Here is a 17,057-nt window from a genome sequence, read left to right as displayed (position 1 = left end):
AGTAAAATGTCTAAGAGATACAAATGGCAAAATCATAGACGAAGAGAAAAAAATAGCAAATATATTAAATGATTACTTTTCACAAGTTTTTACAAGGGAGGATACGGACAACATGCCCCACATGTCGACCTGTTCCTATCCAGTTTTAAATAACTTTAGCATAACAGAGGAATAAGTGTTAAAGGGACTAGGAGCTCCTAAAATAAACAAATCCCCTGGGCCAGATGAAATCCTCCAAATAGTATTAGGGAGTGGTTAACATGTAGAAAACAGAAAGTACTGATTAGAGGAGAAACCTCAAAATGGAGCGAGGTAACCAGTGGTGTACCACAGGGAGCAGTATTATGTCCTCTGCTATTCCTAATCTACATTAATGATTTAGATTCTGGTATAGTAAGAAACTTGTTAAATTTGCAGACGACACAAAAATAGCAAACACTGTTGCAGCAGCAAAGGTCATTCAAAATGATCTAGACAGCATTCAGAATTGGGCAGACACATGGCAAATGAAATTTAATAGAGAAAAATGTAAAGTATTGCATGCAGGCAATAAAAATGTGCATTATAAATATCATATGGGAGATACTGAAATTGAAGAAGGGAACTATGAAAAAGACCTAGGAGTTTATGTTGACTTAGAAATGTCTTCATCTAGACAATGTGGGGAAGCTATAAAAAAGGCCAACAAGATGCTCAGATATATTGTGAGAAGTGTTGAATTTAAATCAAGGGAAGTAATGTTAAAACTTTACAATGCATTAGTAAGACCTCACCTAGAATATTGTGTTCAGTTGATCAAAGGTTTACCTGTGATGTTGCTTGATACTGTGAGTAGTGCATCACAAGACTGATCCGGCACAGCTCCAGAGAGGAATGTAATCCACAGCGCAAGCACCTGCATACCAAAAGAGAATAGAGAAGGGATTTTGTTTTTAATTCTGTACTTGGAAAAAATATGAGTACTTAGTCACAGATTGGGAATTAAGGGATAACAATATTACAGATAACCATAAAAGTACTTGTCCTCTCCGTTATATTCTTAATTATATTCCAGCTGGCGTTTGCAATACAGTAGAAAAAATAACTGTTCTTTTGTGAACTAAAATAACCCTTTTCAAGTGGCCCTGCAATAGCAACAGCTCTGCACTGAGGGGGAATGGTAGAACATTGAACAGCTACCATGTTATGAGCCATTGGTAAAATATTTTGACATACCAGTGGTATCATAATACTAACCAATATACGCTGGTTATCCATTGTAGCACCATGGTAATATATCAGTATGCCATTGAGGAACATGTGTTTAAAATCAATTGTGTTGCCATTCCTGGTAATTATCTTTTTTGTTCATAGTTCAGACTACTGCTAATAATAACTCTTCAGGGTAATGCACTATTATTGGAATGTATCCCAGTTATTACTTTGTAAAGCAACATTATGGAGGGATTTTCAAGTTTGTAAATGATAACTCCAGTGTTAATGAACAAATCGGTATGTACCATTGATTTGGGGATTTTCAAACGTCGTTATGCATATTTCGTTATTAAATAATCGTGCTTATGTAATTTCTGAAATTACGTTGATTTACAAAAAATATCTTAATGAGTAGCGCTTCTTGGTTGCGTGGGAATTTAAAAGGAAATAGTTGTTAATTGTCATAATTTATCAGGAGTTAATTTGCAGCTGGAAAAGGAGGTTTTTAATGAATGAAAAAGTACATAACTATATATTATATAAAAAATAGAATAAACAAACTACAGTATGACTTTGCTGGGAGTGGCAGCAGTTGCACCAGCAGCAGCAAATAATTCCATATTTATAGTTATGAAAACATTTAAGCCTTTTCTATACTTAAAAATTAGATTTATTCACTTATTGTAAACTTAGGGAATGTGTGTTGTATTGCTAAAATGATATACCATTATTTGCACTCAGTGTATTGTTGCAAAAATTATCAGTGCCACAGTAGCCTATCTGAACTCTGGGTACGTACATTGTATGACAGCTGACCTCTGCTGTAGATTTTATTTGAATTATAAAAATAAAAACCTAAGAGTACATGAAATCTTGGTATAGAAAACGGCATACGAGATATTACAATAAAGTTTCCTTACAGATGATTGCAGATTTGGAATGCGTCCTTGGCTTTCAACACCTGTGTCTCATCCACACACGAATGAAGAACAGACGTACAATAAGACACACAGATCCACTATGAATGTGGTTGAGTGGACCTTTGGTTTACTAAAGATGAGGTTTCAGTGCCTTGCTATGACCCCAAAACTGTGGCTAGGATCTTCGTAGTGTGTTGTATCCTGCACAACATAGCTATACGTCAAAGATTGCTAGGCGACCAAGAAATGCTTGACGCACTTGAGGAAGGTGAGGAGGAAGAAGTGCCTCATCTTGAACAATTGGAGCCTCCTCAGAATATTCCTCCCGGAGAAGCCGCCAGGGCCAGGGCTGTCGGGCAGTAGATCACTGACATGAATTTTGCCTAAACATATTTGTAATGTTGTCAGACTCCCCCCACACTTTATGTACAATGTACACTTTCACCTTCACACGTTTGTATGCATATAAAATGTTCTTATAATAATGTAAGTGTTTGGTGGCTACTTCTAATCATGTTGAGTTTATTTATTGTGGAGGCAAGCAAAGAATAACAGATAAAATTTATTTAACATGATTAAAGGAATTCACTGAACAATTATAAACAAATTGTGTATTGGATTAGGGAGTTCTATTGTAATTGAAATAGCTTAATACATATATAATGAAGTGTTACATACATGGTATACATGTATAATAACTAACAAACACAAATGGCACTATCAATGTAGTTATTTTTAACCTACAATCAAACATAGTAAAATACATACAACAATGTGTACTGCACGGGGTAAACAGTAACGGGATTGCAGTCCCAACTAATAAACACAATATCTGACCCACAATAATACATACACGGTCACCAGTCCTGGGTGCGTGCAGTAGTGCTCGTGGTGGGTGATACAGTTTATTTAGTGACTATTGGTAAAGTGCCGTTCTGGCTTAGTGCTGGCCCTTGGCGACAGCTCTGGAACTGTGTTAGCTGTCTGGTAATGTACGAGACAAGACAATTACAAGACAAAACAAACAAAACACTCACTTTACTTTTTTACTTTAAGAACGGGGTCTCTCACAGTTCTTCTCAGTTTATTTACAAAAACCAATGTGAAGGAAACGATTACGATTCTCCGTCCCCTTTTATGCTGTCACACATGACCCCTTGGTAAACGAGTGCAACCGCATCTCCAATCTGCGGCTGCCACGTCATTTCCCTTCTGGGTCAATGCGTTATTGCAGTGGAGTCTCGGGAGGGTGATTTACAACCAAGAATCATTGTATTTCTGTCACAATGACTAATGGGGTTTAACGTTGTTTTTTTTTCATCCGTGCAGTCCGATTTTTATCCACATGCTAGCTAATCGGAAATCAGCATTTTAGATGTGGTGTTATTAATAAATGTACTTTCTGGATGACAAAATGCACAATTTTAAATGAAGTTTACAAATTACACACAAAATAGATATTCCCATTATTTTTTATTTCCATTTGGCTGCTGCTTGTTGGTGGGAGAGCTGTCTCCCTGTACGCTGGTAGTTTTCATAACAGCGAATTATGCTTCTATTCGTTTCTCTTGATATTGTAAGCATGCATTTTGATTAATGAATTCCCCTTATCTAGTCATTTAGGCAGGAAATGATGTATATGGCCTGTGACAATTAAGCTTTTTAACGAGCAATTTGTTCATTAATGACTTCATCGACTCAATTTCAAAGCATTAACGGATTGATTTTATTAACAAATTCCTTCTGAAAATCTCTTGCTACTAAAGCTGTCGTTACTATACTGCGAGTTTGATACAATAACGCTGATGTTTGAAAATCCCCCCCTATGTTTTTAAATAGAAACGTGTATACAGTCCAAAATTCATGAATTGGTCTTTCTATATTCACAAAAGATAAAAAGGGAAGGAAACACATGTACAGTAAACACTCGCTTTTTCATTTAGATGCTTATTTAGAAAATGTGACACAATGTGAAAATATTTTACTCATATTTTTGCTTTTTTCAGTAAACAAAATGTCTGGGTTGTTTAGATATAGCTGTTTAAGCATCTAGTCGTGCTGAATAACATAAAGATGAATTCCAGTGTCTAGACTATTGCTGTCGGCTATCCTTTTCTTTTACAATTATTTTGGTGCTATTGCTATACCACATCTGTTCCTTACTCATTTATCATATAACTATATCTTTCACAAAACTGAAAGCTTATCTCACCTAGAGTATGTGTGAGTAGGGTTTTAATGTAAAAAGTAATGTGATCGGTTGTTTACAAAGAAATGTCATTAATTGCTGTTTGCAGAAAAGGAGGCACTGTTATCTCTGTCACGCTCCTACAGTATTTTCATTTTGTCACACATGAAAGCCGAGTAAAAAAAATAAATAAATAAATAAATACATAAATCCTTGGAAAAACTTAAAAGCTCCCAGAAGTCTTATCGCAAATCCCTAGCCTGTGAGATTCTTTGTATCTGCAATTGCCATCACTTCAGCTATGCATTCTTGGTGTTCATCTCTCACATTATTTAGTGCTCATTATTTCCTTCCCTCTGTTCGGGATAACCAGTTTTAGCTTCATTATACTGACTGTGTTCAGCTTAAATTATGTGCCAGCTGAAATATTTTTCAGTCCTGACTGAAGTACAATAGTCATTATATGTAGAGTTCATATGCACCTCTGTTAGTGTAAAATATAATGTTTTTAGGTTAGCTGATGCCAGGCTATCAGATGTAGAATCCTAAAAGAAACCAAAAACTGCAGTTTCTTTGAAAAAACATTTAGACTATAATTATTTTGCAAGCCTGTCAAACACATTAAAAAAAAAAAACAGGTGTCAAAGAATTATGTAAATTTGAAAAAAGGTTACGATGGAGAATACATTAGTACATGCAGCAGACTCTAAGATTGAAACACAAGTCTGTTGCCTTATGCTTCTCTGTTTTAGAACTGGTTTGTGTGTCTTCATTAGATACATTTTTAGTTGTATAAAAAAAAAATGCTCAGTATGCTTTGCTTTGGAATAAAAAAAAAAAATTTGCAAACTAATATCTTTTAAGTCTGGATTCAATAATGAATGCTTATTTGGCATTCATTGTTATAAATAACAGTTAAAAAAACAAATGCTTCTTCAGATATCATGTTGGACAGTTTATAGGTCAGCATTTACGAAAATCAGTTCTAGATGAAACTGGGGGTAAGTGAATCTTAGTAAGATGTGTTCAGGAAATTGAATTTTGGTCAAGTGGCTTTCAATAATATGAAATTACAGTAGAAGCACATGCAGGAATGTGTTTCAGGGTGTTTAAACAGTATTTAACACTTAGAACCTATGATCTGAAATATTTTCTAACCACACAAATGCCTACAGCTATTTAGCACAACTGTGTTTTGGGTAATAAACACTCCTCCTTTTCACGGATGTTAATTTAATATACGATGCCAATGTGCAAGAAGACCGCAAATATGGCAGCCACATAAGGTTGGCGGTTATCTTTGAAGATTGGGATTTAAATCATGTCACTGTATAGGCGCAAAACATATCCAGTTGTATTTTTGCACATTCTGGCAGTCTGGAGAGAATGGACATTTTTACAGCTAACAAGTTGACACAATCAGGCTGAGACCTTGTCAGATCTCAAATACAGGTACACTTTACAACGTATCACTGACAATTTGCTGCAGAGAATAGTAATTTTGTTATTTACTGCCATGAAATATATCATGTTCTTTCCAACTCAGACCACTGCTGTACACTGAATAAATCAGTGTAATAGTTCTATCAAGTTTTTGCTAAGATATTTTGAGAGGTGCGCAACTGATTAACAATGGAGTTAAACTCTGATCTTTCTTGGCCAGCAGTACAATATCCAGTGTTTAACTGTATGATCAATCAAATTAATGTGGTTTATTTATTCTTTCTTCCTCTGGCCAATGGTGTATTGCAGTACTAGGAGGTAAACAAGACCTAGTATCTCCTTTTACAGTAATGCAGATTTCTTATGTTAGCTTTGTTTTAAACAAGTTAAATAATTAAAACTTATGTTATCTGATTTGTAAGTTTAATAATTCCTTGAGTATTTTAACAGTGTTTATCAGTTAAAACTTACAATATGAACTATTTGCTGTCCACACAAATGCCTACAGCAATGTAGCTCTTTTTGGGTAGTAAATCATTACAACATAATGTGGATGTAAGTTTAGTATACTGTGCATATACAGAACAGAGTAAGAGTTCAAATGAGTTTATAACAAGATGATGACCTGTATTGCCAATAGTTATATATACAATTGAGTGAGTCTCTTTAAAGAGGTGGAAATACATGGATGGGAACTCTTAATTTCCACATTCTGCAGACCTAAATAGAATGAGCTACCACTTTATTTTGGTCTCAAACTTTTAGCTGATTTGTATCCATAAGTGTTTGTGTACAGGCAATTTGAACTAAATAAAACTATTGTTATTTGTATGACTTGTTATCTGCTCGATCTAGCCCTCATGAAAATGAAACCCTTATCTTGGTGGTCTGTGTAAATAAATTACTGTCCCAAAGTGTTTTTGTTTTAAATCAGATATCCATGGAATCACAAGTTAAAGGTTGAAGAGGGTAAAGACAAGTTAAGTGGCAAGGATTTAATGAAATGTTTACTTCGGTAGTTTCTTGGTTTCATTTCTACTGCTGACAGGTGTTACCAATTGTTTCCAGGGTTGCACTAGAATCCCCTCTATTGTATTTGACTTTGTGCTTCCATCCACTATACTTTCACAGAAATGAGCAATGTGTATTTGTTACAGGCTGTGTCGAAAAGAAACAAGAAAACAAATTACATGTTTATAGAGGTGTTAGTTTTATAGTGGACACAGGTTAAAATTGATGTCAGAAACAACTGGGAGAGATTAGTACCTGTATTGGAGTTTTTAAATTGGAATCAGGGGTGTAGTAGCAAAATCAATAATGATACATTATAAACAATTAACCTTTACTACATTTGACATTTAAAAATCCGCATAGCACTTGAAGTAGACATACACAGTATATATCTATATCTATATCTATATATATATATATATATATATATATATATATATATATATATATATATTGTAAACGAGCGGCACTCACTCGGGTTCGTTGCCCCTTTAAAAACACGACCCAGCACAACAGAAGTGGATTTTTAAAGCGTGTTTGCGCTAATTTTTTAATAAACACAAAATCAAACAAATACAAAATCAAAATAAACACCTAACTCCTCTTGGAGCACTAACTCAACTTTCAGGAACACACTGTCTAACACGGGACAGCTAAGCTGTTTTCCCATCCTTACAAAAACACAGGTCTGACACCGCACTTACTTTTTTAACTCTGGCTACTCGGAGACAGAGCACCTCTTCTGCCTCCTTCTACTCAGCCGCCATGAGCATTCTGACTGCTCCCCCCTTATACCCTGCACCTGGTTCTACTTAAATAATGATCTCCAGGTGCAGGGAATAATTAAGCAATAAAACAATTAAACTAAACAAAACAATTAAACAAATCAATTAGCAAATTAAATGAAACAATAAAGCAATACAATCAAAGAAAAAGGTGCATTCCACAAATGTTTCTCTCGCAGGGAGGTTTTAACCCCCTCCCTGCTGTCTCTCACAACCCGCTATCTCACAATATATACACACACACTGAGTGTACACATTAGGAACACCTTCCTAATATTGAGTTGCACCCCCTTTTGCCCTCAGTACAGCCTCAATTCATCGGGGCATGGACTCTACAAGGTGTCGAAAGCGTTCCACAGGGATGCTGGCCCATGTTGACTCCAGTGCTTCCCACAGTTGTGTCAAGTTGGCTGGTAGTGGATCTCTACTCCGAACAGCTCATTCCATCTCATCCCACAGATGCTCAACTGGATTGAGATCTGTTGACTGGGCAGGCCACTGCAGTAAGCTGAATTCCCTGTCATGTTCATGGAACCATTCCTGGACAATCCTAGCCTATTGGCATGGGGCATTATCCTGCTGAAAAAATCCATTAGCAGATGGATACACTGCTGCCATGAAGGGGTGCACCTGATTGGCAATGATGTTCAGATGTCCTGTGGCATTCAAACGTTGCTCCACTTTTATCAGGGGGTCCAATGTGTGCCATGAAAACACACCCCACACCATCACACCACCACCACCAGCCTGCAATGTTGACATGCGGCATGATGGATGTATGTACTCGTGGTTTTCTCCATACCCTAGTCCTCCCATCAGCGTGAAACAGCAGGAACCAGGATTCATCAGACCAGGCAATGTTTTTCCAATCCTCCAGTGTCTAGCTTTTTTGTTCCTTAGCCCACTGCAACCACAGTTTCTTTTGTTTTGCTGAAAGAAGTGGAACTCTGTTATGTCGTCGGCTGCCATACCCCATTCGTGTCAAGGTACGACAAGTTGTGCATTCTTTTATGGGTCTTTCGGCACCAATGTTGTACTGGACTGTCAGTTGACTAACTGTAGCCCGTCTGTTGCTCTGCACAATTCGTGTTAGCCTCCTTTGGCCTCTCTCATCAATGAGCCGTTTTCGACCACTGGACTGCCGTTGGCTGAATGTCCTTTGGGTGGTGGGTCATCCTTGATACACACAGGAAACTGTCGAGTGTGAAAAACCCAGCAGCGTTGCAGTTCTTGACACACTGAAACTGGCGAGCCTGGCATCTACTTCCATACCCCGTTCAAAGGCACTTACTGTAAATCTTTTGTCTTGCCCATTTACCCTCTGAATGGAACAGATACACAATCCATGTCTCAATTGTGTCAAGGCTTAAAAATCCTTCTTTAACCTGTCTCCCCTTCATCTACACTGATTGAAGTGGATTTAACAGGTTATATCAATAAGGGATCATAGCCTGGATTCACCTTGTCAGTCTATTTCATGGAAAGAGCAGGTGTTCCTCATGTTTTGTACACTCAGTGTGTGTATATATACAGTGCCTTGCGAAAGTATTCGGCCCCCTTGAACTTTGCGACCTTTTGACACATTTCAGGCTTCAAACATAAAGATATGAAACTGTAATTTTTTGTGAAGAATCAACAACAAGTGGGACACAATCATGAAGTGGAACGAAATTTATTGGATATTTCAAACTTTTTTAACAAATAAAAAACTGAAAAATTGGGCGTGCAAAATTATTCAGCCCCTTTACTTTCAGTGCAGCAAACTCTCTCCAGAAGTTCAGTGAGGATCTCTGAATGATCCAATGTTGACCTAAATGACTAATGATGATAAATAGAATCCACCTGTGTGTAATCAAGTCTCCGTATAAATGCACCTGCACTGTGATAGTCTCAGAGGTCCGTTTAAAGCGCAGAGAGCATCATGAAGAACAAGGAACACACCAGGCAGGTCCGAGATACTGTTGTGGAGAAGTTTAAAGCCGGATTTGGATACAAAAAGATTTCCCAAGCTTTAAACATCCCAAGGAGCACTGTGCAAGCGATAATATTGAAATGGAAGGAGTATCAGACCACTGCAAATCTACCAAGACCTGGCCGTCCCTCTAAACTTTCAGCTCATACAAGGAGAAGACAGATCAGAGATGCAGCCAAGAGGCCCATGATCACTCTGGATGAACTGCAGAGATCTACAGCTGAGGTGGGAGACTCTGTCCATAGGACAACAATCAGTCGTATACTGCACAAATCTGGCCTTTATGGAAGAGTGGCAAGAAGAAAGCCATTTCTTAAAGATATCCATAAAAAGTGTCGTTTACAGTTTGCCACAAGCCACCTGGGAGACACACCAAACATGTGGAAGAAGGTGCTCTGGTCAGATGAAACCAAAATCGAACTTTTTGGCAACAATGCAAAACGTTATGTTTGGCGTAAAAGCAACACAGCTCATCACCCTGAACACACCATCCCCACTGTCAAACATGGTGGTGGCAGCATCATGGTTTGGGCCTGCTTTTCTTCAGCAGGGACAGGGAAGATGGTTAAAATTGATGGGAAGATGGATGGAGCCAAATACAGGACCATTCTGGAAGAAAACCTGATGGAGTCTGCAAAAGACCTGAGACTGGGACGGAGATTTGTCTTCCAACAAGACAATGATCCAAAACATAAAGCAAAATCTACAATGGAATGGTTCACAAATAAACATATCCAGGTGTTAGAATGGCCAAGTCAAAGTCCAGACCTGAATCCAATCGAGAATCTGTGGAAAGAACTGAAAACTGCTGTTCACAAATGCTCTCCATCCAACCTCACTGAGCTCGAGCTGTTTTGCAAGGAGGAATGGGCAAAAATTTCAGTCTCTCGATGTGCAAAACTGATAGAGACATACCCCAAGCGACTTACAGCTGTAATCGCAGCAAAAGGTGGCGCTACAAAGTATTAACTTAAGGGGGCTGAATAATTTTGCACGCCCAATTTTTCAGTTTTTTATTTGTTAAAAAAGTTTGAAATATCCAATAAATTTCGTTCCACTTCATGATTGTGTCCCACTTGTTGTTGATTCTTCACAAAAAATTACAGTTTCATATCTTTATGTTTGAAGCCTGAAATGTGGCAAAAGGTCGCAAAGTTCAAGGGGGCCGAATACTTTCGCAAGGCACTGTATATATATTATATATACACTACCGGTCAAAAGTTTTAGAACACCCCAATTTTTTCCAGTTTTTATTGAAATTTAAGCAGTTCAAGTCCAGTGAATAACCTGAAATGGTACAAAGGTAAGCGGTAAACTGCCAGAGGTTTAAAAAAAAAAGTTTAGGTTACCAAAAACTGAAAAATAATGTACATTTCAGAAAATTTTGTACATTACAAAAAGGCCCTTTTCAGGGAACAAGTAATGGGTTAACAACTTACAGCTGCTCTGCAGCAATGGAAGTAAATCAAGCCTTGAAAGTTGATGCTAACAATTCCTACAGGTGTCCCAACTTTTGTTGATTACTTACAAACCCTCTGTCTGTATAAAAGCAGTGTTGGAACAGACTGTGTTACTACACCATCTTAAGCATTATTTGGACAGTATTGTACTGCAGGAAGTAGTATATTGCTCTCATAATGACGAGAAAAAGGCAATTAACAAAGGAAGATAGACAGACCATTATAACCCTTAAAAGTGTAGGTCTTTCCTTTAGAGAAATTGCAAAGAAAGCCAAGGTGTCAGTGAGTACAGTTTCCTACACCATCAAAAGGCACTTGGAAACTGGACGAAAGTCTAACAGGAAGAGGTCTGGCAGACCCAAAGCCACAACAGAATCAGAAGACACGTTTCTGAGAATTAGCAGCTTGCGTGATAGGCGGCTCACAGGACAACAGCTTCAAGCACAGCTTAACACTAGTCGAAGTAAGCAAGTCTCAGTTTCAACTGTAAAGAGAAGACTTCGAGCTGCAGGTTTGACAGGTCGAGTGGCAGTAAGAAAGCCATTGTTAAGGTGGCAAAATAAGAAAAATAGGCTTGCCTGGGCCATGAAGCACCGCCAGTGGACTACTGATGACTGGAAGAAGGTCTTATGGACCGATTAATCAAAATTTGAAATCTTCGGTTCATCACGCAGGGTTTTTGTACGTCGTCGAGTAGGCGAAAGGATGGTTCCTCGGTGTGTGACACCAACTGTCAAACATGGAGGAGGAAGCGTGATGGTCTGGGGCTCTTTTGCTGGATCCAGAGTCGGCGACTTGCACAGACTGAGTGGCACCCTGAACCAAAACTGCTACCACAGCATTTTGCAGCGGCATGCAATACCCTCTGGTATACGCCTAGTTGGTCAGGGGTTCATCGTACAGCAAGATAATGACCCAAAACCTACCTCCAGGCTATGTCAGAACTACCTTAGAAGAAAAGAACAAGACGGTAGGCTTCAAATCATGGAATGGCCAGCACAGTCTCCAGACTTAAACCCCATCGAGCTGGTTTGGGATGAACTGGACAGAAGGGTGAAAGCAAAGCAACCTACAAGTGCAACACATTTGTGGGAAGTTCTGCAACAGTGTTGGGAAGAACTTTCCGAACAATATTTGATTTCCATTGTAGAAAGAATGCCACGAGTGTGTTCGGCTGTTATATCTGCAAAAGGTGGCTACTTTGATTAGTCAAAAATTTAGATTAAATTTTGTTAAACAAAACAATTCCATGATTTCTTTTTTATCTCCAATTGTTTATTTGTTCTATGCTTTAATTTCAGAGTACATTGAGACATTAAACTGCGTAAATTTCAATAAAAACTGGAAAGATGGAGGTGTTCTAAAACTTTTGACCGGTAGTGTATATATATATATATATATATATATATATATATATATATATATATATATATTGTAGCAGAGAAACAATAAAACGTAGTCCTGGGGATCAACAGGACTACATTTCCCAGAAGGCTTGTAAATTGAAACCACCTGGAACGAATTACGTGAATGCTTAAGAGCAGTAAGAACCCGACACACATGGCTAATGTGGGAAGCCCGGCAAGGAAGCCATATGAACATGTGTTTTCTGATGTGTTTAGTTCCCAATAAAGAAGGTACTGTGCAAACCTTTACTGTGTATAAACTAAAGTGTTTTGGTGTAGCTGATAAATGGCTTAGTCCAGCGTGTTAGTGAGAGCTGTGAAAAAGTGTCAGTCAGTGCTCCAAAAGTTAGGTTTTTGTTTTTGTTTTTGTTTGAGTTTTATTTGTGATTTTGAATAAAAGTGCGCATAAGCGCTAAACTGCAAGTTCCTATGTCTGGGTCAGTGAATTTTAAGGGGCAACAAACAATTTTTATAGTGGAAATGGGTAGTGATCTACACATCTTCCACTATATATATAGATACATAATCAGTGGAGGCTCCTTAGAGGAGGCAAGGGAGGCAGAGCCTCCTCTACTTTTCAAAGGAAAAACAGAATTATATATATATATATATATATAAAATGCAATTATTGGCTAAAATTTAAGAAAACAAATATTTGAACTTAACCCTAGATTCAATATTCCTAAATTAACAGCAATTTTGGCTACTGAAAGACACGTGCTTACAGTACTAGCAGTGGCAGATGCTGTTCTGGTTCTGGAGGAGCGTTTTCTTCTATTTTTTTTTTTTTTACACAAAGGGAGGCAGGCCTATTAAACACAGTGTTAGCAGTGGCAGATCTTGTGATCTGAGCACAGGTTTTAATTGGAGGAGTGACCCACATCTTCCCGCCCCCTGCAAAAGCACTACTGTAGTGCAGCTGTATGTAGAGGTGTTGATTGAAATTGCTTTGTTTCGTTTTGCATCGCATCAGTGGTAATAAACACAATATATGTTGTTAATGTTTTATTTTGGTGCTTTTCTTGTGAAGGGGTCAAATGTGAAATGCAGGATAACACAGTTGGTTTTCTGATTAAGATTCCACTTGCTACGCTAGATTATACTGAAAAACTCAATATAAAATCTGAAGGGAAGCCATAACAAAAGTGGAATTTGCTACTGTAATAAGAACAGGTCATTTCATTTGGCAATAGAGCATTACGTTTGAGATTACATATTTCAAAGGAACGTGTACAACTTTAATTGTCATGCATACTATACAGGACAGGCAGTTAGCTTAACAGCTTTTCAGAATGTCAAAAATGACTTTTACAACTAGACAATCCTTAGCTAAAAGGCTTAGAAATTAAAAATGAACCCCAAAGTTGCAAGTAAGTCCCCTGTTTTGTTTTTTTTTATTTATTTTTTACCGTAATGACTGATGACCAGAGAAACAACAAAATAATGTATTTTGCTTGGAGTGGAAAAGGAAAAAAATAAAGTATTTTTTTTTTACTTATACAACCCATTTTTAAAGATAACAATACTATTTTTCAATACAATTAAATTAAAAAGACTCCTACTCCAATACACACAAACTCAAACCTAATGGAAAAAATACAAGCCTGTAGATTCTGGTTCTGTGTTGTTCGCTGCTCCCGCGGTCTACATAAGTTAAATTAAGTCAACCTAATTACATTTTTTAAAACGGTAAAAACTGAAATCACAAAACAATAAAGCAGATTTCGTATGGCCCTAACTATTACTCATGAACCTGTTTTTACTTTAACTCCTTGTCAATGTTAAAGCTGAAAATCATGTTAGAAATCACGTTAAAAAATCCCCATTTCTGTAATGCTAATAATACTGAATACTGAAAAAAAAACATATTTGTTTAAATGTTCAATGTTATTGCAAATGTAATCCCTTTAGAAGAGATTGATGGCCTTAGAATGCTATGGTAAAGAGAAAAACAAATATACATTGCACCCCCCCCCCCCCCCCCCCCCCCCCCGTACTTGTGCCTGCCCTGACTCAGAGGTCACCAGATGCCACTGATATATATATAGCTTTAGGACCCTGGGGTTAGGAAAGGTGCACTCCATCGTGTTAAAGGTGAAGGTACTAGAAGGCCATGTTGGTGAAGGCCTAAATTGTATAATTAATGGTTTAAGGATGTGGGTTAATTGATTAACCTTTAAAAGCACAATTGGGGGAATGTGTGGTTGAGGGAGATTTGGAGAGAATTGGAGAAATAAAGAGAGAGAGAACTAAAGGTTTAACCTGTCCCCATTTAGGAACCTGAGGCGGGTTAGGTTTTGTTTTGGTTATTTTGTTTTGGTTTTGTTTCAAACAAATAAACATACACAACAGCGTTTCAATCCATCTTAGTGTTTGCCTTTATTATTTAAAGAAAGAAGACAATGTTGGTGAGGGCTGCCACTTAATCACTACAAAAGGGGCAACTTCTTTACATCTGGTACCAGAAGTAGGATTTACCAAACCCACTTAAAGAAAATGGAGGAAATATTAAAAATGGTACTGCAGGCCACAGCGGTGCAACAGCAAGCTATGACTGTCATACAGTAGAACAACAGACTCCTGGCGGAACAAGCAGGACAGCATTGGCAGGAGTGGAGGAGTCTCTTTAAAAAGCTGGGCACTGCCACAATGGTAGGAGAACCCACAGATGGGGATCATGAACCGATTTGAGCCAGCTACTTCTTGCAAAAGATGACTCCAAATGACGAAGTCAGGCTTGCCTACTTGCCTTTGAGAAGACAGCGGAAAGGGAGGCCTGGCCGTCAGAACAGTGGGCTTGCAGAAAGCTTATTCCGACCTGGAGCCAGCTACAGCTGCCAACTACACTTTGCTCAAGTCCGAAATATTGGCCAAGAGTGGGTGTCACTCCCACAGTCAGAGCATAAGGGGTCCATACCTGGAGGTATATGGAAGGAAAAGCACTGAGGTCACAATTGTTTGATTTCATTCATTTATCGATAAGATGGCTAAAACCAAAAATCAACAGCTCTGCTCATGTGATAGAGCTACTGCCGACGAGTTAATTGCACTTGTCGAGTGGCAGCTCACAATGGTGGGCATTGTCCGAACAATTTCACAGTATAATGATGGTATAGTTATCAAAAGATTCCATACTTGGAAAATACAGTGTTTTTGCTATGGCTGGGGTCATACAGCAAGGGATTGTCCAAATAACGAGGAAACTGAATTTATGAAATGTCATATGGTTAATACAGACAGCAATTTATTTACTGCACCGGCCATCAAAGAATATGTAATATTGTGGAAATAGAAGGTAAAAATCTTGTAGCTTTGTTTGATTTGGGGCGTACCCGGCTACCTTGGTCACAATAAAATGGGTTTACAAGAATTTAAAATAAAAATGGGCATTTTGCCCAAGTTGCTTTACCCAGTAATTGTGGGTCGGCTAGAGAAGTACTTTTTCTAGTGAGGTACAGCTGGGGCCCTCTAGAGTACAGAAGGAGGCACTGGCAGACCTGTTTCCCTTTGAACCTGAAGTGTTATGGGAGTCTGGGACATGCCGGAGTGCAGTGCCGCAAGATAGGTCCTCCGATAGATCCTCCGAGTCCAGTGGTGTGGTAGAATAATTTTTAAATCCTGAGGATAATCTGGATAAAGAGTGGGACAAAACACAACTGTCTCCCTTAGATTTTAAAAAAGAACAGATTAACGACCGGAATCTGCAGCATTTAATCAGGTGACAGATACTGAAGGGGATTATTGGTAAAATCAGGACAGTATTAATATACCACATTTGGTTAAAGATTTATTGTATAGAGTGACCAAAACTGAGGATGGGGAATGGTTGGAGCAGTTGTTAGTACCTGGTCCATTTAAAGAAATAGTCCTGCAACTGGCTCATAGTCATCTGTTGGGTGGTCCTCTGGGGATGCATAAGACCAGGGAAAAAAATAATACACAGGTTTTACTGTCCTGGAATTTATATCGACATTGAACAGTTCTGTACAGCCAGCCGTGAGTGTCAATTGGTGTTGGTTCAGAAACCCAAACAGGCTCTGTTAATTCCATTGCCGGTAATAGAGGTACCATTTGAACGCATAGCAATGGATTTGGTCAGACCTCTTGAAAAGTCCAAAGCAAGTTCTCAGTATATTCTAGTAATACCAGATTATGCTACTAAATACCCGGAGGCTATTCCATTAAGAAATGCCAATACTAAAAGATATAGCGCAGGTATTGGATGCAGGTCTTTCCCAGGGTAGGGATTCCGAAAGAGATAATACAGATCATGTCCGCAATAATGAAGGAACTGTGCAAATAGTGGCACATGAAAAAAGATTAACACCTCAATTTACCACCCCCAAACAGATGGTCTGGTTGAAAGATTTAACAAAACGCTGAAACAGATGTTAAAAAAAGGTTATATGGGACGATGGGAAGGATTGGGATAATCTTCTGCTATATTTAATGTTTGCCATTAGAGAAGTTCTCCAGACTTCGACAGGATTTTCACCTTTTGAGTTATTATATGGTAGACAACCAAGGGGTATTCTCGATGTCGTAAGGGAACTCTGGGAGAAGAAAGCAACTACAGAGGACAGTGTGGTAGATTACATTGTACAAATGAAAAATTGAATGGCCAAAATCAGTACCCTGGTTTCGGAAAACGTGTTTAGAGCATAAGAAAGTCAAAAGA

General features: G+C 38.2%; 1 protein-coding gene across 1 annotated transcript in view; it reads right to left on the bottom strand.

The window, feature by feature from the left end:
- crhr1 (corticotropin releasing hormone receptor 1) overlaps positions 1 to 17,057 on the bottom strand; it is a 185,227-nt gene that overhangs the window by 118,444 nt on the left and 49,726 nt on the right. The window contains exon 2 of the mRNA XM_059006700.1: positions 808 to 895. Within this exon, the coding sequence (XP_058862683.1) occupies positions 808 to 895 (88 nt within the window). The remainder of the gene's footprint in view (positions 1 to 807; positions 896 to 17,057) is intronic.

Source organism: Acipenser ruthenus, chromosome 33 (genome assembly GCF_902713425.1).
Source record: "Acipenser ruthenus chromosome 33, fAciRut3.2 maternal haplotype, whole genome shotgun sequence".
Lineage (NCBI taxonomy): Eukaryota > Metazoa > Chordata > Actinopteri > Acipenseriformes > Acipenseridae > Acipenser > Acipenser ruthenus.
Note: the sequence above shows the minus strand (reverse complement) of the source record. Positions and strands in the feature narration are given on the sequence as shown.